At 38.6% G+C, this 23,475-nt stretch overlaps 1 protein-coding gene across 1 annotated transcript in view; it reads right to left on the reverse strand.

Annotated features, from left to right (window-relative positions):
• Positions 1 to 15,489, reverse strand: part of LOC105938769 (disks large-associated protein 2) — a 143,601-nt gene extending 128,112 nt beyond the window's left edge. The window contains exon 1 of the mRNA XM_036147278.1: positions 15,171 to 15,489. Within this exon, the coding sequence (XP_036003171.1) occupies positions 15,171 to 15,285 (115 nt within the window). The 5' untranslated portion in view covers positions 15,286 to 15,489. The remainder of the gene's footprint in view (positions 1 to 15,170) is intronic.
• Between the last annotated feature and the right edge of the window lie 7,986 nt (positions 15,490 to 23,475).

Raw genomic sequence — 23,475 nt, forward strand, 5'->3', positions numbered from 1 at the left:
TACAACTCTTAGAAAACCCTGTCAAGATGGTGGTAGATGGCAATCCGGCTATTTGCTGAGGTGGTGCTTGTTGTAAAAAAAGATGAAAAGCACATCTCCAATGTATTATCTGTTTGGACTTCTCTAATGATAAGTTGCTGAGTTGAGACGCTCCGAGTGTCTCTAAGAGCTTTGTGATCTGATGTGAAGCAAGCTGTAAGTTGATAAGCTGGGAAGCAGCGAAAATAATTAATAGGTGCCACAGCCATGATGGAAGACAAGTGACAAGATAGAAAAATGATGTGCAACTGCAACACTCTGGTATCTGAATGTGTAAAAAAAAAAAAAAAAAAAAAAATCCTTCATGATGAGGAAAGTTAATTGTGGAATCCCACGGAGGTGTCGTTATTTGACACGTCTCTCATCAGGGCCGTCTCATCTTGCAGCTTCAGGAAATACGAACTAATTAGTCTTTTTTAATGTAATTGTGTATAAGAAGATGAAAAGAAAAGAAAAATAAACGAATCATTCTAAACTTAATCGATTTATGTTTGCAGATTGGAATTAATACAATCTGTATACTGCAGACTGCATTTAGTTTTCAGCTGCATGGATCAAGATGCAAAGAGGAAATTGTGCCATATAAACAACAGGTTTTGCTCAACAGAATACAACAAAGAGATACTTTTAAAGTATGTCTACATCAGGCAGTACAGATGCACCCAGAGGACTAAGGCAACATAAGAGGTAAGTAATTGTGTGGCCACCAGAATTATAAAGTTTAACAGAAACACCCAGCATTTACTATGAATTGTCCTGCGCCGAACAAGATAATGAATCAGCCTGTTAGATGGCAGGAAGTTAATCCTTTCTTCCTGACCTCCAAACCTCAGCAGAAAAACAAAGATTCAATTAACACTCTGATGCAGTGCGGCTTAATCCTAAAACAAATTGTACACTATAAGTAGACAAACGGGGAGCAGAAAGGGATTAGTCATTTCATAAACACCTCTTTGCTAATTCATGAAAAAAAAAAGGATTCGAAGAGCAACAATGATGTGCAAATATTAGGAAACTTTTCTTAGAAGGTCAAACCTGACCGACATGATTTAGTCCTTTTCAAAAATAACAAACCATGGGTTAGTCAGAGTCTAACATTTGAGCTAAGTGACACACATAAGAAGTTAAAAGCTGCAAAATGTTCTGAGCTCCAGTTTGTAATTTCCACTTTCCAATACAACCCTTTCAATGAAGTGCAGTTAAGTGGCCAAAGAAAATGTTTAGCTAAAATCCACTACAGCAGAAAGAAAGGCAAACATTATTGCCAGCATGCTACTTGTTAGGTTAGAGAACAAAGTGTTGGTCACTCTGTGTTATGCAGGAGCTGATCACAAAAGTTATGATATGAAGAGTCCAAAATAACTAATTGCACAAGAGGGGTAAGATTCAAGAAACTAGTCGTGGATTACAGTAACCAATTCATGACTAGTTATTTGTTCAAAGATATATTAAGGTTTTACCAGCTATGGAATCAAAACTGCAAAAGCGTCCCACCATACCATTCCTGCTGTTTAAAGTCTTTTTAATTAGATGGCAGAGAGAGTGGTCAACGACATTGCTGGCTGTGTGGAGACTAAAGTGGCAAACGCCATCCCATTAACTGCTGCGGCACACTGCCTGTGAGCAGGCTAAAATAAAGCTGATACAATATTCCCTCAATTACAAGAAATAAATTGCTGTTTGGAAATATTTTGAGGTGCAAAAAGCTCAAAGCCACAAGCAGCAAATCGTTTGAGCAGTTTACTACAGACTACCTGAGCAGAAAGCCAGAACGATCCATTGGCTGATACCACCTTATAATACGAAGAGCAGATCAGTAAAATGAAGAATATTCTATTCAGTATGCACTGAAAGTCTACAGTTACATTTGTAGCTATTTATTCGATATTTGTCTTTAAGTCTAGACATCAAAATTAAAATAGTGATTAAATGTCATAGCTATTATTTAACCACAGTATTGAATATGTATTATTTTGAAAGAGTAGGTATAATTCTGGGATACAGTCAAACTGTGATAGTAATGAGTTATCAAGACATAAAATGCAGTTTTGGGGGCTCATATTTACAGCCTAATGAGATGAACATTAAAAGAAATGTGGGTGCTACACACGTTATCAAGAGTCATTGTAGAACTCCACAACGTTCAGAGAGTTTAATGTCCAGGACAGCTATTAATAGTTCTCAAAGGAAGATTTGTAAAGGAATTAAGCATTTTCTGTATCTTCTTCTTAATCCTTGCAGGGTTGTCTGGTGACGGTCTCCTGACCACCCTGGGTGAGAGGTGGGGTTCCCTTTGTTCAGATTGTCAATCCTTGCAAACAGTATTTAGTGTGCTGATGACATATTCTTTGTCAATGAACTTTACTTTTGTTACCAAATACGAGAAAGAAAAACTTAATGATAAAAACTAGTCAAAATACAAAAGGGAGATGAAATCCAATCTGTTGTTATTTATGTTGTGCGGAGTGGCTCCGTATGTTTGTGCACATCCTATGTAGGACGTTTCTGGTGTAAATCTAATTCAATAAAGTGTTTTTTAAATGGAAAACATAAATGTATAATTGTGTCTTGCAAAATCTAACTTTATTTCAGTTTCTATTGTTGATTAAGTATTTAAGATAGTTATAAGGAAATCCATTTTTCTTTTTAATTAAAGATACAAGGTGATAAGATAAGAAATTCCTTCATTGTCCCACAATGGGAAAATTTGGGCGTGACAGTGGCAAAGACACGGACAAAGTTACACACAGTTTAGAGTGGTGAAAAAAAACAAGCTAATCTAATCTAAAATTTGTTCTAAAGCAGCAGAGGCTGAGTTTTATCAGAAACAGCAATAATATAAGTAAAAATAAAAATTGGGCAATCATTGATAATGTGGCATACTCAGGTAAAAAAAAAAAAGATGGAATATTCAAGTTAACAGTGGAAAAAGCTGTGGAACAAAAAAGAACAGCCTATTTACAGAACAATATGAAATAATATGCAATATGGTTGATAGTACAGCAACATCTCGGAGTAGCTAAGGCATGAACCTGTGCAACCATTTGCACGATGTAAGCAGGTATTGAGTTTGTTGAAAGCAGCAGAGATTATAAAGTCTAACAGCAGCTGGGAGGAATGACCTGCGGAAGTGCTCCTTAGAGCATCTGGGATGCAGCAGTCTGCCAGTGAAAGAGATCTCCACCTCTGCAACAGCTCCATGCATGGGGTGGGAGGCGTTGTCCAACAGTGGTGTGCTTTTTCTTACACTTCTTTTGCCTCCCACCACCTGCACTTATGACTACAGTGACTAAAACCATCTAAAAATATGTTGTCAAAATAAAAATTGAATGTAGGCGCTCAGACTTCAGAGCAATTTATAGTCTCCAGATATCCTAAAATGCATGTTTTGGACTGTGGGAGGAAGCTGAAGTACCCAGAGAAAACCCACACATGTACAGTTAGAACATGTAACAACCAGTGTAGCTAGTTTTTTCGTTTTCTTCATGAATATCTTTTACTATTTACTGTATATTTTATTTTACCTTACCTTATCTATTAAATATTTGCCAAGAATTATTCTAATCTCCAAATTTAAATTAGTTAAATTTAGCTCATTTTCCGGTTTTCCCACAGCATGGTATATTACATCTTATAATGCGGTCAACTCTGGAATTAATCACATTAAGTTGGTTTTATGATTGAAAAGAACACCAGGGCCAACTTGTTCTTCCACAGGCAACTTCTAATTATTAAATTAGGCCCTCTTAGAAAAACCTTTGACCACCCACATTTTAAAATAAAATCTTTCCCTTTGGTCTTTAGCTTTCTGCCACCCTACATACAGAAGATCTCATAAAAACCTTGCATCAGGAAGATGTACAAGTGTGTGGAGGTCCACACAGCAGTAAAAAAAGGAAAAACTCCCAGATTTATACTTTGAAAGAAATCTATTTTGTGCCAGCAGTCAGACAATCAAATGAGGAGCCATGATTTTGTTTGCTTAAGCTGCTGTCATACTTTTTTTGTCACACATTTGATAGTGAGTCTAAAAATTCTTTTTTTAGGTGGTCTAAACATGATTGAATTGTGCTAGTTTAATGAAACATTGAGTCCAGTCATGCATACAAAGCATGTCATTTATGAAGCCTGACTGTCCTTTTTGTTGCGTGTTTATTGAGATGAAGGGCATACAATTTAGTGTTCCCAAGACACTTTTTTGGTGAATACCATTTTAGGATTAATTAACTGTAGGATGAATTAATGTAAACATAGGGCCTGATGGCCATTTCAAGGATTTGTTAAGGTGAGTAAATCTGTATTGGTGCAGACAAAGCAACTGCATAGAGAAGCATGAGATAATAAGTTACTGCTGCAACATTAAGTAGCACTTTCACATGAATGGAACATATTTGGGACATATTGCATTGTGGAGTCTCTGAATTGTGACACTTATGTTAAGTAACATCCAAACAACCTGTGGAAGCCTGCTTAACTTGAGATTCTCCATAAGGTACTTAATGGCCTTAAAGCTAAGAATCTGCATAGAAACACAATAGAAGTGCAAGACTATGCAAAAAAATATGCAAAAAAATGTGATAGAAGTATTTGATTGTTTAACGAGTTTAAATGGGGTTTGCATATAGCTTAAAACAAATTCCACTCTAGTATTCCAGTGTGACAATCAGGAAAGAGACATTTTGTTCTGTCTATGATATCAAAACATTTCAGCCTAATTTTTAATTTGGCTTAACACTGATATACCCTTAATCAAAGAAAATCAGAAATTAAAGAAGTGCTTCCATCATTCCATCCGTATACCTGCTCAGGGTCATGAGGGGGGAGGATCTCCAGCAGTCAGTAAAAGAGAGGCAGAAGACAACTTTCACAGATCAGGTGTCAGAGTATCCCCTTGCCAACCACATCTGTATGTAGAAATCAGTCAGTCATATCTGTAAAAAAAAAAAATCCCTTTTCCCAAGGTAATGTATGCTGTAGCCTCAGAGGACTGCTGACTGAGCTTTCCTCTCTCATTCCAGCTAAATGAAGCATTTCAGAACGGCAGCGTATCTTCTGGAGAATCAAAGACAGAAAGAGCCGCCTGGGAGCTACGAAGAGCTGCGACTCTGCTCCTTTGAGATCCTCCCCTGCATCCCAATGCCTCGCATGACAAACGACCAGCCAGACACCTTGCTGCACAGGAAAAGCAAGCCTGATTCACTTGCACCGCTGATGTGACCGTGTCTGTGTGCCTACATATGCTGTAGGTGGGAGTTGTAGCTATGGACAGTGTGTAGGACTGTAGAGGGAAGTGCTTCATTCTCTACTCAACATCACCTGACCGGGGAGGGGGGGGCATTTTGACAAATTTAGTCCGATCAACCAGCAGAAATGCAAGACCTGGATATCACTGCAGCACCAGCTAGCCTTTCTGTCTAATTGTGTCATTATATGGAGTGTGTGTTTGGAGGATGATAGTGAGGAACCCCTCATTAGAGTCACTTTCAGGTTGAGGGTCCATACAGTTCAGACCCGGCGTGCGATTGAAAGGCTTGCAGCTTTTGCCCGGCAGGCTTCTCCGAATCAAAGAGCGACGGAATAAGTTGTCCTGCACCCTCCCGTCACCCTGCTTCTCCTTATTCTCCCCACTTTAAACCTTAAGATCCTCCAACCTTAAACACGCACGCATGAACAAAATTTGACCAGATGATTTTTTTTTTTTCCACTTCATTGAGCCCAAACTGAATTCATAAAAACGATTACATAACTACTGCTGCCACAAAAAGAAGACACAGTGTCCGGTAATGTGAAGACAACCGTTCCATGGACTTGGAGGACCAATGATGGGAAGCTTTTTGGCCCCTGTGTCAAAACTGACAAAAAGAATGATCTGGTTTTTCAATTTCAATCGCGAAATCTATGAATTTGTCTCATTCTGTTAGATTCTTTCACACGCCTACATTCACATACACACAAGACTTGCAAATCACTCCCAGCGTTGGTGGAGGGAAGGGGGGGGGGGGGGGGGGCAGCGGCTTTCCCCCCTTAAAAGTGGAGACAAATGTATGTGCCTCTGACAGCTGGCAAGGAACACCGGTTACCTAATCTGCTGTGGCAACTTGTCTTCTACCTGTTAAATGCGGACGCATTGCAAGGCTGAAACAGATGTACAGTTCTTGTTTGTTTTTTTAAGAAAGAGTAAATGTAAGAAAGAAACGTTGAAGCATTTCCCTGTATCAGTCTGAGTCTTCCTACCTTGCAGCAGGTCTATGTTCCAGAGACATTGGAGCACATATGCGGCGCGTCTTCACCAGATGACAGGGAAGTGGCTGATAGTCATGCAGAGGTGTGTCTCATTTGAGAACAGTGGCGGAAAGCAGCATTCCTCCTCTGTGATTTTTTTTTTTCTGTTCCTTTCTTATCTTTTCCAAAGCCTACAGACGAATGGAGCACTGACATAGGAAGAAGAAGAGGAGGTGGAGGAGGAGGAGGAGATGGAGGAGGAAGAGGTGGAGGTAGAGACGGAGAAGGAGGAAGAGGAGGAGGAGGAGGAGGAGGAGAGGGAAGGCTGAGGAGGGAGCAGTCTGCTGGGCTGCTGTGGATCACCTGGAGCAGTGTCGGGCTCCGCATTTACTCCTCCACTGCAGCAGTGCGAGGCAGCAGCGCAAGTTGCATGTTGCTCCCACGGATCGTCGTAAAGCCAGGACGTGGACTTTCCCATCCGCTGGATTCGGGAGCTCTGCAGCTCAGTGGCTTCACGCGCCCTCATCCCAATCAGCATGCACACTCATGCTTCCTTCTCGTATCTGCATTTCTCCCTTCCCATGCATTTGCTTTACACTCTCGTCCTGCACAGAGGCTGTGTGCAGCAGCACCGAAAGGTGCAGCTCATAAATCAGCGTTGTTTCCCTGCTCCCTGTATGCTGCATGTGTTCATATATGTGCTGCTTTTAATTACGAAACGAAAGCCTCCCTAACCTAAGCCACTCTCTGCAATGACATCATGTTATGGATAGGAGGGGAAAAAGTCTCTGTTTCTTGCTCTCATAGGATCCTGCTTGCATGTCTGGTGTTCCACCTCCAGGTGTTTAAATGGCACACAGTCCATTGAGAAAATTACTCACGACCGACCAGACAAAACCAATGGTTCCCTTTCAGTGCAGCACCTCTAACCTCATCACAGCGGCAGACATTCAAAGGTCTGAGATGTCCTTTTATCCAAACTAGAACCACAAATTTCCCCCCATCAAGCAAAACACTTGATCTCAAAGTTTAAATGCCCTCATATTCCCCTCACGTCCTTCCTCCTTCAACAGCCTCCTCTTCGTTCTGCAGCAAAAGCAGAGCTTCAAAGGTTGAGAGACAATCTGAGAGAGGAATTAATACAGATTGGGGAAGGATCCTATTGATTTTAGACCTAATGTAAGCAGCATTTGTATTCTGAGCAGCACAAGTTCGGTAGGAGGATGAAAATGATGTGTGAGCAACAGATGAAACAGATATAAAAGATTAACGAAGAAGATAAACAAAGGTTTGTGTGGACAAGATCTCAGAGAGTTGTGATAGAGGTTTTCCTTACTTTGCTAGCGTAAACTGACAGTAAATTATTGGCTACGTTTAGTTACCTCTGCTCTCAGTCAGAACATGTTTATCCTATGAGATATTCTGATTTTAAACACTGTTTTCCCTGTTCAACAATATTCTGCCACCTCTGGAGTCGCTGCCTCCACATCTTGTGAATCCTTAATGCAGTTCTTCAATGACACAATCCACAAGCTTCACCAGTGTTCCTCTACTGCCCCTTCTCTTCTCTCACCATCTGGAATGTCATCCTATTGTTGATCTCCCTTGAAAAAAAAAAGCTCAATAAGCTCCAAATGGTCCAAAACTCAGCACCAAAACTTCTTCATTTCACCACATCAGCCCAGTTCTACAGCAGCTCCAGTGGCTCCCGTTTTAATTCAGAACCCGTTTCAGAACCCTTCTGTTTACATTGAAGATCATCCACAACCTTTCCCTCCCTCACTCATCTGAGCGTTGTGTTGCCACCTTCCTCCTGCTCCCTCCGGTCCTCCTCCTCTATCAACCTCCCTGTTCCCTCAGTTCACCTCAGCACCATGGGGAGCAGAGCTTTCTCCGGCTCTGCTCCCGAACTCTGGATCTCTCTCCCCCCAGACGTCTGCGACATCGACACTCTTCCCCAGTTCAAATGCAGACTTAAACCCCTCCTGTTTAAGACTACGCAAACCTTCTAATTGCACTACTCTAAGTCATATGATTTCTTTTAGCCTTGTTTTATTGTTTTTTAGTTTTCCCATTTGTGCAGTGACCTTGAGTTTTATGAAAGGAATATGTACTTTAAAGCAGGAGTTTACCTTCAGCTATCATGGGCAATGATCTCATGTTAATTTTAGACGTTCAATGAATGATGGTTTTCCAGAATGGAACAATGATGCAACAAACAACTGCAGTGATTTAAAAAAAAACAACTATCGGGTGCATAACCTTGAATTTATTGTGGATTTTTATAATCTCCGATGAATACTGTAGTTGACCACTTTTTGGGTTTACTTGAATTGGCTGGTATGTTTTAACAGGCCTTGATTTTAGGCACGGTCCATACATTTTAAATAGGTTTGGGTTAGCGCTAGCCTGCTTTTTTCTTTCTAAAAAACAAGTTTTGATGTGTATTTGGGGGGAAAAGTCCCACAGGAAAATACAACTGTGACTCAATTTCAACCGTCTCACCCACACTTTCACGTTCAGATAAAAGGCAATTGGTTGGGACTTCAGGACACCGCTGAGATTGTCCACATTTTAAAGATGGTTTCCTGCTGAGCATAAACTGAGATCGTGCCAACCAGGAAAGGACTGCTGGTTCTAAACTGCACAACTTGAACTTGATTAAGATTTGCAGCTCCCCACACGGAAAAGCCAAATGGCTTCTGGGAATTTTCTTTACAGACAGAAGATGCAAAAATGTACATGTTCATCCACAGTGACATGAAAAATTAGAGGAGTCATTGTGAGGGTTTCAAATCTAAGAGCTAGGTACTAACTTTTAAGCAGAGTAGTTGTAGCATCATACTGTGGATCTGTTCCACTACAAATGGGACGGATAAACTGGATGGAACAATGAAGAGGAACTGTCTTCAAATACTTCAATTTCACCTCAAATCAACCACAAGATGGTTGAAACTTGGACGCAGTATGGATGCAGGACAGTGATCCCAAATCCATTCTCAAATGAGTTTTGTAATAAATAAAACCAACTTCATTAAACTTCTGGAACTGCCTTGACTTTAACCCTACTAAAAATGTGTACACTTTGCTTAAAAGCTATGTATATACTTGGAAACCAACTATAATTGAATTAGTCAATTCTGCCAAGTTAAATGGTCAAACATTCAGTCAGCACTATGTCAGGAATCTGTTGATGAACCCCATGTCTTTAGTTAGAATATAAAAGCATATACTGTAATAATTATATCTATAACTTGTATCGAACAGTTAAATAATTCCTTCTAAACTTGGGTATTATTCATTTGCATAAGGCCTTAAAAACCACCCAGTTCTCCGGCTTTGAAACTGTATAGCAGAAATAAAGCAATCTTAGCCAGGTTTTCCCAATGCAGCTTCTCACAGCCTGTATAACACTGGGGAATGGGCAGGTTTGGACAATCACCAGTAAGTTCAAACCGTGTGAGTTATGAAACAGTCCCATCTAGTGGTGTTATCCTGTTTTTTAAAAAAAATCCTTTCCCAAACAGAGTTTTCATATGCCTAAGATCCTCATCTGTAAAGTTTAAGCCCCATCTGTAATAAATAAAAAATTCAGAAACAGCCACATATCCTTTGTGGTTTATATCCCTTAAAACTATCTTCTTCACATAGTCATTAACATTCTTGTTCAACCTTGAGAAAATGATGACTAAGATGTGATCAGGAGCAGCTTCTGCGTGTGGCTGATGAAGGCGATTAAACTCTCAACGATTCTTTAGGTTGCGCAGATCAAACAAGCAAAGATGTTCCACTATCTGTCCTCCCTTCAGCGAAAGTTTTCCTGCTGACAACGGCTGTAAAGTCACAGTGGGGAACTACACATGATTAACTCACAGATAATCTCTCTATGGGTAGGTGGGCTGAATCTCCACTGTCAGCTCATTTGTAATGCAAAAAAAAAAAAAGAAGACATTTTCACAATGTGATTATCACACATGACCATTTGTCCAAGTCCAACAAATGTTGTTACACTTGACGCCCCAGTGTTTTTGACTGTGAGGAGAACATTTTAATATTAAACAGCGGAAAACAAACTAACAATGACATTTAGATGCATGCAAAATCAACATGAGGAATTATTAAACAGCAGAGCAGAAAGGTAGCAATCCCTTTGGTAAAACAAGCCAAATTTGATCATTCTTTGATTATTGGCCAGTTATTGATCAAAACGAAGGGTCTTAAAGTGACAGGGCAAGAAGGCACAGACACATTTTTGACTTTCAAACTAAAGTTTGTTGCCATGCATTACAAATGGTGTTGATAAAAGCTCTTCAACACAACACATGATGTAGGGGATTAGTAAGGACAATAAGAACACTGTAGTTATTATTGTATTGTAACACTGTATTGTTACATAGCACAGTGCAAACGTTTTAAACCACAACTAACTTCGTTATGGCCTCCATATGCTCTTGTCATCTATCAAGTGGTCTCGAGCAATGATTCTTCAGTCTATCTGAATCTCTTTGCAAGCTTGTTCAGTCTAGATCTTGTATCTTACTGGAGCTGCACAATTTATCACCTTTCAGTCAGAAAGGACATGTGGATCGAACACAATCAATACGTACAATGGCCCAATTGCAAAGGAATGGTTGGATCCATTTTTTGCAAGGCTATAATATTTTATTCTGCAAGCCAGAAATAGATGTGCCTCGTAACATGAACTCTCCTGGCCCTTGCCCCCCTCACCTGAGATGGAATTTAGTGACCAAGGTGCTATAACTCACAGATTGTATTGGGGACATCGAAAGCATCAGAAGCAGATGAACGGCATCTGAAACTCGTGTTTTTTTTGTTTTGTTTGTTATTTGTTTTTAATCAAAATGGACAAAAATCCATTCCACATCTGACACTGAACCTAAGAGTCCCATCATCTTTTATATTATGTAAAATTCAGCCAAACTGATTATGTATTTGTGACTCAACGCTGATTCAGTCACTGAATTTGAAAATGGCATTGCATTCCAATTACTACAAAAGCGAATGTGATAACTAATCATGAAGATTGGGAGCAGGTGTTTTGAGAGGGTCATAAACTTTCAAGTAGCCCGACATTGAGAGAATATGAATGGAAAATCAAAATTAAGTTATTTGGGACTCCTCTTACCATATCTAGATTTGGTGGTGCTTCCGACAAATTCTGGAGAGGTTGTGGACTCACTGTCCAAAGCTAGCAAACTACTGGAAAGGTATACAAAATTAAATCTTGTTTGGGCATTACAGTTCCTTTAAAACCATATTTTATTATATTAGAATTATTCAGGAATACAACCTGAGCCGAACACAATTTCTGTCTTTTAAAGATTCTACTTATACTTGCTAAGAAAATAATTACAGTCTCTTGGCTGAACAGCCAAGAGACTGTGAGCCTCCCACAGTCTCTCAATAGAAGAATAGGGCGAGGGAAATATATTATATGGAGCAAATTATAGCAAAACTTGATGAAAAGTGACATATTTAAGTAAAAATGGTCCCCAATTGAAGCCCAGCTAAGTGTATTTGTATTGTGACTTATATGGGAATATTGTTCTAAACACTATTTTTTTTATTTGAACTATGGGCAAACAAAAATTTAATAGGATCCAGTGTACAAGTGACTGCTTATATATATATATATATATATATATATATATATATATATATATATATATATATATATATATATATATAAAACAAAAGCTACCAAGTTCTAAAATTAAAATTTGTTTGTAAGACCTGAAAAACTAATAATCAAGAGCACTTTATGTCCTGATAAATGACCTGGTTGCAGGTAGTCAAATGGTTGGAATTTCAAAATTGAGCAATTGACAACATCAGTGATGTATTTGAAGTCAGAGACTGTAGAACATGTAGTAGAAATGGGAAATAAAGAAGACTGTATCTTCAACAGAAGTATGTAGGACAAGAAACAAGGCTGTCTCACCAGAAAGCTAGACTTTGGCTGTTGCTTGTTATGTCTTTCCTGCATCTTTACCTACTTTTCAACTTTGGCTGAGTCATATCCAATTTACAAATGTTGGTAGCCTTTGGGAAATCTCTAACTTATTCTACCTTCTCTGAGAAATGCCACACAGACTGCAATTTTATTAACGCTAGCCTCAATGATTATTGTTAAAATCCCTAAAATAATATGATAAAGGAAGTTTAAAATGTGAACACTGATAATTTTGTCTGTTTTTAAATAGTAAAACTTTGTTTTACTGTGACTACTCTCTCACACACATGCACACAGTGTGACGTCCCCTCTGCTTCTATACATGAATGATGAATTACAGTTGAGAGAAAGGAGGCAAGAAAGAAATAGTTTTGAACATCTTGTTTCACAATATTTTTTGTAAAGAGAGACAAGAATTGGCTAAAATCAGCATTGGCAGGCACAACCAGAAACTGAAAATCTGCCACAAATCTCAAATCACTAATACTCTAATTAAAAGAGTCTGGCTGCTTAAAAATGAAATTATAGAGAAATGTTATAAAGATCAAGATTGCTATAACTGTGTCTTCATTCCTTAATGTGTCCTTCATTTCAAGGGAAATGAATAAATTAGATTAAATTGTGGTTATTTCATCTTAGCCTTTGGCTTCAAAAGCATCAAGAGGGCAGGGAGACTATCTGAGCTTTGTGTTGCTGTGAACTAGCATTTGATCATCATCAATGCCCAAAAGAAACACTAAGAAAAGGCAGTAGACCCCTGTAGCTGTTTTTTACTTGGATGTTTCTCTGACTTCTGTCCTCTGCTGAGAGAAGATGTCATGCAGAGAGTAAGTAATTAATGACTAGCTAAATGTTTGTACTGTATTCAGTTACTACACACACCACATCGCCATCATTTCACATTTACTCACTTTCTTTAACCACTGTGAGTATCTTGGTATAAAGCTGGTTTTAGTGCAATGTCATCACTCTAAGCATCTGTTCACTGTTGATTTTTGGTGTATTTTGAGATTAAAGTGTGTACTGAAGAGTTTTACAGCAATTTAGGCAAGCTAGAAAAGAAAAGGAATGCAGCAGCTACTCCAAAGGTGCCCACAGAGGCGGGGAATGATTGGCATAAGCATGAATACACAGTATAGGTTAAAATTGACATATTTAGTCGTTTATGTATTACTTCAATAAGTTTGAGGTTTAAAATAACATGGTTTTGCTCTGTATCCCAAAGTTACCGCAAATTAATTGATCAAAACAGGCATAATCCTACCAACACAAAATGTTACAACCAAAACTAAGGTTTGAAAAAATCATCAGTATGATCTGAATGGTTTGAGGCCTGGATGAAATGTCTACATTTTCCTGACTTTCACTAAATAATAATACTCCTGAGTAACTCATGATTTTTGCATTTTAGGTGAGAATCTTCTAATTTGTTCACAACCATCTCTTAATTCTTTATATTTGGTGTTGGACTTTAGTGGACTTTGAATGGGACTTTCTGTGGGTATTCAACGTCTTTCTTTTTGCCATTCCTCCAAAAAGGTCAGATTTGTGGTGTGTATGGTCAGCAGTTGTCAGGGCAACAGCATGAGATGTGGACCTCTTTAGCTTCTACAGAGTTAAGGGCCTCTTGATTGATTATCTGAATAATGTTTTACTCACCCAGGCTGTTTGGTGGGAAAGTCATGTCATGGTAGAATTGCAATTGTGCCATTCTCTTTACATTTCCAGATATTCTTTTGAACTGTAGTGGTCTATGAAACCCTCAGACTTTTATTTTAGAAAAAAATAAATAAGATTAAGTGATGTATTATTTTTTATGGGCTACTCTGGGTTGGTCTTTGTCATAAAATCCAAATTATAAAGCTCAGTTGTAACATGACAAAATGTGACAAAGCTAAAGGGAGATGAAAACCTGTTAAAAAGCACCACAGAGTCAGTGTAAGGTTGATGTGTCTCTCAGGTCCAGTGTCAAAACTGCAGCTTGGTCCTTTCTCCTTTTTCTTATTTGTCACCGTCTACTTTCTTTAAATTTAGACAAATACTGCACAATATGCACGTGTACATGGAGGATTGTCGTGAAACTAAATAAAGCAGCAGTCAAAATCCAAAGAAAGGCTTTGAAAGACCTTAAAAAGCCTGAAGAACTATCAATGAAAAGCACTGTTAAGCTATTACAGGAAAGTTTGGCTCCCTGTAAGAAAATAGAAGAAAAAAAAGGTACAGCTTTAAGTGCCTCTGCCAAACCAGTTACAAGATGTAAAAAAAAAAAATGATAAACTGTCTATTAAAGTGAGCATGTCCCCATCAAAGGTGAATGAGTCACCCTTCCCACGGCTTACCTGAGTCCTTCTCAAAGAAAAGACAGCAGTGAGTCTGTAGTAGCCATGGTAACACCTGTGACAGATGAAAAGATGGATGACAGATATAGTACAATACGGCTGAGTCACCACACACACATATACACACAGATTGACTGAATGGTGGGGAACAGCACAATGGGAACATGTGGGCAATAATAAACAGAAGGAACTCGAGGAATCGTGTGATCCACACACCCCCCCACCCCAACATTAGCGACGCTTCCACCTCCCAGCACCTCAGCCCACACATCATCCTTGTTTGGATGCGATTGATTGATAAATGACAACGTGAAAATCAGTCACCGAGTGACTCATTCGGGCTCTGCAGAACTTCTGGCTTTTTCTTGAGACGTGCGCCCTCGGTGCGCGAGTGTGCGTGTCTGCTTTGCTTCAGATGGTCAATGTAACAAGATAAATAAATAAAAAGTCTACTATACGTCAGGGGGGGAGATGCACCTGGATTTTAACCCAATAATGGGAAGAAAAACAAGCCGCGTCACAGGCTCGCTTCGTGCACAAACAAACGGACCCATCGTCTTCTTACTTCTGTGTCCCCCTTTTTTGTTTTATCTTACCTTTTTCAGCGCTGACATCCTCCGCGTCAGAGAAGGTCACTTCTTCTTCGATCGTAAACGGGCGATAAACGAGCGAACGGCGATCATGTCCCCTGGAACGCGTAAAGACACTCATGATGGTTAGAGAGCTGTGCAGCAGTGCGGCCGTAGATTCCCATGATGGTGACAGTGATGAAGGCGGTCGGTGTGCGCTTCCCTGTCCGACGCAAGTCTCGACGCAGCGGCAGACTTCATACCTTGGAGAGATGACTTACAAAACAAGGATGCTGTTTTTGGTCCCTAAAAGCCCCGCCGCCTTGTCTTTGGGCAACCTGCATCAGACGCCATTTTCACAAAGTCTGCGCATATAGTGGCCAAGCTCTATCGATCTAACGTAGCAGATTTGATGTTACATCAAAGTTCTCACCTTTCCAGCGTAATTGATCTAAAAGTAAAAGCATATACAGAATATACAGCATTTGAAGTGAAAGCACGTGGTTAAAGAAAAAAAAATTCAAGCCACTGGAAATCAAAGTAAAATGAAAACTTTAACTGATTTCCAGAGTAAGTTGAATATGATATGTATGTATCTATCTATCTATCTATCTATCTATCTATCTATCTATCTATCTATCTATCTATCTATCTATCTATCTATCTATCTATCTATCTATGTGGGTATATATATATATATATATATATATATATATATATATATATATATATATATATATATATATATAACAAAAGCTAAAATTAAAAATAAATAATTTTTTTGGAAGACCTGAAAAACTAATAATCAAGAGCACTTTATGTCCTGATAAATGACCTGGTTGCAGGTCATGTGTGTGTATATATATTGTTTATATATAATGTTTAGATGTCATTCTAGGCTAATAGCCATTAAATTTTAATATTGTTATAATAATAACCGGCTAAATGTAATTTATGAGTTCATATAATTTAATTAATTAATTTTTCATAGCTAGGCTATTCATAAAGTAAGCTCCGAGACCCATCTTTTCATGAACTCACTTTCTTAGGTGCACCTTGCTAATACTGAGTTGAACTCAAATTTAACTTTAGAACTGCCTTAATTTTTATTGCCACATATACAGCATGGCGATGGTAATGCGATGATAGCATCATGCAGATTTATCGACTACTCATCCATTATGTGACCTTCCTATTCCACTGAATGTCAAAGTTGCTCATTAGTGTTGACATGAGATCTGTAACACACAAACTATGCTCAACTGATACCATAGGCACACAGAGAGTACCAAGAAAATATCTCCCACACCATAATACCCACACCAACCTGAACTCTTGACATGACAGGATGCATCCTTGCATGCTATGATTGTCCAGATTTGGTGAGTTTGACAAACTGTTGCCTCAACTTCCATTTATTTTAGTTGACAGGAGTGGTCCCTGGTGAAGCCCATCTGCTTCGTGGTTTGACATGTTTCTATATTTTTTTTTTTGTTTTTCCCATTGTAACGCCCAAATTTCCTCATTGTGGTGCAGGGCACTATAGGTATTTTTATTCTATTCTATCTTAAATTTGGCTGACTGTTCTACCCTGACCTTTGACATCAACAAGATGTTTGACTCATGCAGCTACCACCTATGAAATATCTCAGGGTAAACCTGAGAGACGGTTGAGCATAAAAAGTGGGTTATAATAAAGGATTAGATTAGAAATTTCTAAAATACTTAGACCAACCTATCTGTCACCAATGTCACCAAATTCCCCTTTCTTCCTCATTCTGATGCACCCTTTTAAGTTTAGCAAGTCAGCTTCATTACATCTATCCCTTAATGAACTGAGGTGCTGCCACTTGATTGGCTGATTTACAATTTGTGTTGATATGAAATTTAATGGGTGTACCGGGTAAATTAAATGGTGAGTCTAAAATCTACAGTAGAGAAAATGTAACATATTTTGTCCTCTTTTTTCTTGAAAATACAATGTGCACACTCTGGTAAAAGATCAATCATTTTGTACAACTGATGAAGCTGTTGATCATTTATCAGATGCTAAAAGACTTAACTTTGTTCACATTTCCTAATACCTTTAACCTTATAAGACCTATGTAACATAGGCTTTTAGACACATGGAAAAAGGGCTGAAAAGATCAGTTTCTCTTCAGCTATATAAGACTGTTGCCAGTCTTGTTTACAGATCTCTCAGGAAACATAAGTTTTTGAAAAGAAACAAATAATTTTCAGGCATCAAAAAGCCTATACTTGGACTAAAATAATCGGGTCTTAAGAGGATGAAAGTCTCTTGGCTGGTATAAAGTATGTTTTTGTTCTTCAAATAAAGTATTTAGATGTTTCCTTTGTAAACAAGACATCTCTGGATTTCACATTCTTAACTATAACATTTCCTAAAAACTAAGATTCATGGAGTTGTTTCTCTGAACTCATGTCCTAGTTATGTAGAAGAATAAATTTGGTTTTTAAGAAGCTTCGTGACCATGTTTATGGTAATAAAAGTGAGTGGGCTTAAAGTGAGAAGACAATGTAGAGAGGTGTTTAGGTCACAGAGGAATGATGTGGGTGCAGAGCTTAAAGCAGCCGGAAGCTGAAAACAGCTGCATATCTTTATTCAGAGGACTGATGCTGCATAGATCAGGAGCTTTTTACTCAGTGGATCCAATTCTGAATCATTTCTTATTAGCAACTTTACCACAAAATAAACACAAGGCCTGGGTTACCTCAGGCTGTGCCAGAGTAAGATGGTCCTCACAGGGATGGCCAGACTGAGACTGTTAGTCTCATTAATTTGGCACAGATCCTTTAATATCTAGTTTTTCTCCTGCAGCAGGGTTTATGAAAATAGAGCTGTGGTTCAGTTGTGACACACACACACACACACACACACACACACACACACACACACACACACACACAGAACAACTTAAAGAGAAAAGAAAATGCAATGATTTGTGCATTGACAGTCTATCGCGGGGCCAACTCTGACACAAATAAGACAAAACTGTGATCTCTCACTCACACTCATAAGATTAAAATCAACAATTAATAGTAAAAAATAACATACACTGTTGCATAGCCTCATTGTGCAAATGCTCCTGTGAAGGATTTAGCACAGGTGGTGAGAACAGCGAGGGCATTGTGTGATGCTGTCTACAGGATTCAGACTAAGTCTATCCAGCAGGAGTCCAGAGAGGGGCCAGACGTATCTCCACTGATCCCACCCACCCGGGCATTTTACCCACTTCTGTCAGGTAAATGTTGGAGAACTATTAAATCCAGAACTAATAAACTCTGAAACAACTTATTTCCAAGAGCTGCAATGGCTATCGCCCCATCCTCAGAAGTTTGTGGTTCATCATAAGTTACAGTCACACTCTTATTCTCAGGAATATCGAAATGCAGATTTCTGTAAATGAAGCCTTAAGATCACTGCACAAAAATTATTTCATTACTTCAAACTCATTAAAGAGGGATTAATCCATGGAACATGCATTGTTTGCAAAGGAACTGATGTCAGAACTCTGATACAAACTTGCATACTTTAATATAAAAAAAGAAAAGAAAGAAAAATGTAAATACCAAGTCTGTGTGATGTTATCCATCTACATCCTAAGCTGGTGTCTGCCTCGAAGGACATTTCACCATGGTAACATATGGTGACAATAAAAGATTCTTGATTCCTGATTACCTACACTTTACAAGTATTTCAAAGAAGTGGACTTTCTACAGCCGGTGTGACTGGTTTTTAGTTTTATAAATGTTAGTTTGCAGAATTTGCAAGTGAGAGTGGGGGGCCTGGTGGTTAGGAAACTGACATGCTGGGTCCCTGAGCAATACAAGGGTTGAACGCAGAGACAAATTTCCCTTCTGTGGGACAATAAAGGGAAATATTCATTAATTTATGTTGTTTTACCCTGTGATTTATTTGGACGTCATCTGTATCAGTCATCTGTATCAGTAATAAAAAAAATCCTTCATCTGTCTATTGTTGTCATTAGTTGTCATTTAGCTTGTTCCACACTACTGTGAAGACCTCATCTTGTGTCCCACTTAATTTTTTTTTATTTATTCTTTTATTCGCTATTTTATTTTTGGACAGGACCTAGATCTTGTTAGGTGGGTAAAATATTATCAGTGCAGATGCTGATTTGGCCTGACTCAGTTCCATTCTATTTATGATTTAAAATGTTTATTTGGATAAGGTTTCACAATCTTTTTTTTTTCTTTTATTTGGTTTGCTATTGCAGTTTGAAGTATTGTCCATTTGAATGTCCTTATGTTCAAGCTGATCTGAATTGAGTTAAATTGAATGGAATTACTTTATTGTCCTTGTACGGGTAAACCAAATTGGATGCAGTCGTCAGGGTGCAGGTCAAACTAAAAATCATATAATAGAAAACATTTATAAAAAATAATTAAAGACATATTAAAGGACAAAAGTATAAAAACTATTGCAATTCTAAAATGTTGTCACAAGATGGCTGTGTTGAGTGCAGCTATGGCTCTGGCATGGAAACTGTTCTTCAGTCTGTTTGTGTTATATAGTTTTCAGTGCCCTGTAGCATCTTCCGGATGTTAAAGTGGGTGTCCCTGATGAGATGGCTCTCTGGATATTTTTGGGGTCTTTTTTAAGACATTGTGTGTTGTACAGTTCCTCTCGTGAAGGGGCAGAGTTTTGGATGACCATTTGGGCTGTGGTAACCACCCTCTGGATTACTTTCCTATCTGCCACTGTGCCGCTGGAGATGCAGTTGATGATGATGCTTTCTGTGTTGCACCGGTAGAACAGCACCAGCAGCCTTTGTGAAAGATGGTTGTGTCAAAATACTCTAGGAAAGTACAGTCTCTACTGTGCCCTTTGATGATGGTGGTGATACTCCATGTCAGGTTGTCCTCTATCTCCACATCCAGAAATCAGAAGCTAGAGACCCCCCCCCCACACACACACACACACACACACAGTTACTATTGATGGACAGAGGTAGTAGAATGGATTTCTTCTTCCTCCTGAATTCTGTTATTAGTTTCTTAGCTTTTGCAGACTATCTCTCAGCTGACAGAGTAGGCAAGTAAGTAGGATGCAGTGAGTTCAGGTAGGTGGAGACAGTTTCACCTTTCTTGACGTCACAAAAGGTGTAACTCAGGGATTCGTTTTGGGACATCCTGTTCACAATCTACATTATTAATCTGTGCGTAAACTATTAAATGCCCTGCACTATGTATTTGTGGATGATTCTGTAATGTACTGCTGTTAGAATTCAATCCCACAGGCAGTTAATTTCTGCTGTCCATCTTTGATCCAGTGCAGATCAATCTGAAGCAATTGAAACTGGTTTTAAATGCTGAAAAGTCCAAAATAATGCTTTTTCCATACGCTTTATTAAAAAAGTCCAAGGTACACCTCTCAAACTAGTAGCCAGGTACAAGTACCCATGGGTTCATTTTTGATGTGGAGCATTCAAAATTCATCCTAAACATTTGATCTTCAAATTGAGAATGAAACTCAAAATCTTATATTGTTATTGTTGATTTAAGTAATTTGAATAAAGGTTTGATAAAAACATGGAGCATGGGAGCCAGAGCTGTCATTGTAGTGCTCTGTCCATGGTGCTGAAAGCTACATTGTTACGGATAAGGTTTTATCTTATAATTTAGTAAAGTAACATACCATAAAACTCATAAAAATAATACTAATACTACTAATAATAACTTCAGAAGTTTTAGCAAAACAAGAATTGTACTTAATTTCCTACAGGTGTTTATTCTGAACCATATGCAGTCTAATTTCTTTTTTAAATATTAATTCACGTGAGAAACTTAGTCATCAACCATCCAAGTGACAATATGAGACACAAAGCGTTTTCATCAACCTTTGTCCCTGCTAAAGCCAGATTTAAGTTATTTTTGCCCATGTACCAGACTTCATTATCGTCTTCTTTTTGTATCAAAGAAAAAATATTTCCTTAAGCTCTGCAGTTATCTTATCTTATTGCATTGTAATCCATTATTAATTTATTCATCATGCATAATTTTGCATTGCAGTTTTCATTTCATTGCATTGGCACGTTTTCCTGTTTTTGTGCAGCGATAATTGCACAAAAACAGGAAAAAAAATAATTATAGTATTTTAAAAGTGCATAGCACACTTCCATTGATCTCAATAAAGTCAAATAACTTGCTAACTGTTTGGTTATGTGTTTATATATTAGATATGATTTTTATGTAATGAACGGGAAAAATGTTTTTGTATTTGACCTGCAGAGAATGGATGAAAATTGGCTGATTCCCATCTCCGCCCGATTGGTGAATTATATGAGCTTCTTTAACATATATACAGTCATGAGAAAAACAAGAATACCCTTTGAAAGCCTTGAAAGTGCATTTTTCTGACATGTTTATTGGATTTAGATATTTAACATGAACTTGAAAGGTTCTAGTAATAGACATTCAAGTAATTTATTTAAACATTGAAAACTGAACACAATACATTTGAACGATTTCTGTTAAATATAACAAAAATAAAACAACAAGCCAAAAATACAATAGTACAATGGTGCTATCTATTGCCAGTTTCACTTCACTAAGTTTAACCTGCCACTCCAGTCTCCTCACTCACTCTTCTCCCAGCAAGGTCCTTTCGGGACTTGTGTCGGTATTAATAATTTGTTGAGTCAATACAACTCAGGCCGACCGCAGACCGCCACTATCAGCTTGTCTTCAATGCTGATTGAACACAGCTTTGTTGCCACTGCTGTCCTTCACCCCACATCACAGCCGCAACGCAACAAGACACAAAAGTTCAAATTTTTCAACTCCAGCGACTATCACTTTGCATCCATCACATGTGTGGCATTGCTGTGGCTTCACCATAATCAGCAAAATTGTGCTTGTTGCATCGGTAGAAATGTATCTGTTGCATCGCTTTGCGTCATATCGCTCCTGTGTTGCACCTGTACATCGGGAGAACATGTAAATTGGTCGCTACGGTTGTCGAAAACATGTTAGGTGTGAACGCACCATAATAAGACGATAACAAGCAAAGGACTGGCTACTGTCTACATGCCTTCATATATTTTGCTTTGTGAAATGGAAAGCCTCAGCCTTTCACTACATTTGTCTAACTTGCATGTTTTTTTAGTTCTTTTTCATAAGGCTGAAAGTCCAGATTTGACTCACATAATCCATGTGCGTTTCCGTCGCGTGATGGTGTATGAGTTAAAGGCTGTCTGAAATCCGCACAGCAGTCCAAGGTTCCTTTTCTACCAACAACAGAGTCCCATGAAAGGTCAAGGAACAGGAACTAGTTGCCATTATAAGATGTTTTTGGATGCAGGCTAAAGGCTGGTTTATGCTTGACCCGCGTGCATTCCGCGAGGAAATGAGATGCGCAGACACAAGGTCTGCAATATTTATACTCTGTGCGGCTTTTCCTCTGAAGTAGCACCATTCTCCTAGACTCTAGAGGGCAGCATTATGCTCATATGCCAAGTGTACTACACCTACAACACATAGATGTAGAAAGCAGAGTTGTTTCCAAGATTTTAAAGCCTCTGACTTTCTTCCAAGAGTGACGACAATTTCTGTCCAGAAATGTTTTACAAATCGTTGATCGCCGTAATCTTTATGGGCCGAATAATAAAGATGTTGTATTTACGAACCTCCGCCAGAAGGACCTCTTGCTCGTCCATCATGTTTTTTCCCCCACATGGGACTGTCCTTGTACTGTTAGGAATTTTCCTAGGGCCGTGGAGCGTGGTAGCCAAAATGACGTAATATGACCACGCAAACCTCACGTTTGCGTCAAGCATCAACCAGTCTTAAGAACAAGCCCTTCTCATCCAACATCAGTGTATGACCTCACAAATGTGTCTTGAAAATTCCCATAAACATACTCCAAAAAGTTGCAGACAGCCTTCCCAGAGGAGTTGAAGCTGTAAACGCTGCAAAGGGTGGACCAACATATTGTCGAACCCTATGGATTGAGAATATGTGCCACGCCCCCCATGAGGGATTAAGCGGATCAGAAAATGGATGGAGGTATATATATATATATATATATATATATATATATATATATATATATATATATATATATATATATATATAAATGATTGGAACCAAAACGTCTACGCACACTTGGAAAAACTAATCATCGTCCACTCCTTCAGCAAATATTTTGTTTTGTTTATACTCTGTTCCTCAGAGTGTCGGAGGAGTTTTCATGGTTGGATAAACAATTATTTTCATTAAAGATGACTCGTTTTGTGCTTGTGGTTTAAAGCTATCTGACAGGATCCACCTGCAGGCCGCCTGACACCAC

Source organism: Fundulus heteroclitus, chromosome 15 (assembly GCF_011125445.2).
Source record: "Fundulus heteroclitus isolate FHET01 chromosome 15, MU-UCD_Fhet_4.1, whole genome shotgun sequence".
Lineage (NCBI taxonomy): Eukaryota > Metazoa > Chordata > Actinopteri > Cyprinodontiformes > Fundulidae > Fundulus > Fundulus heteroclitus.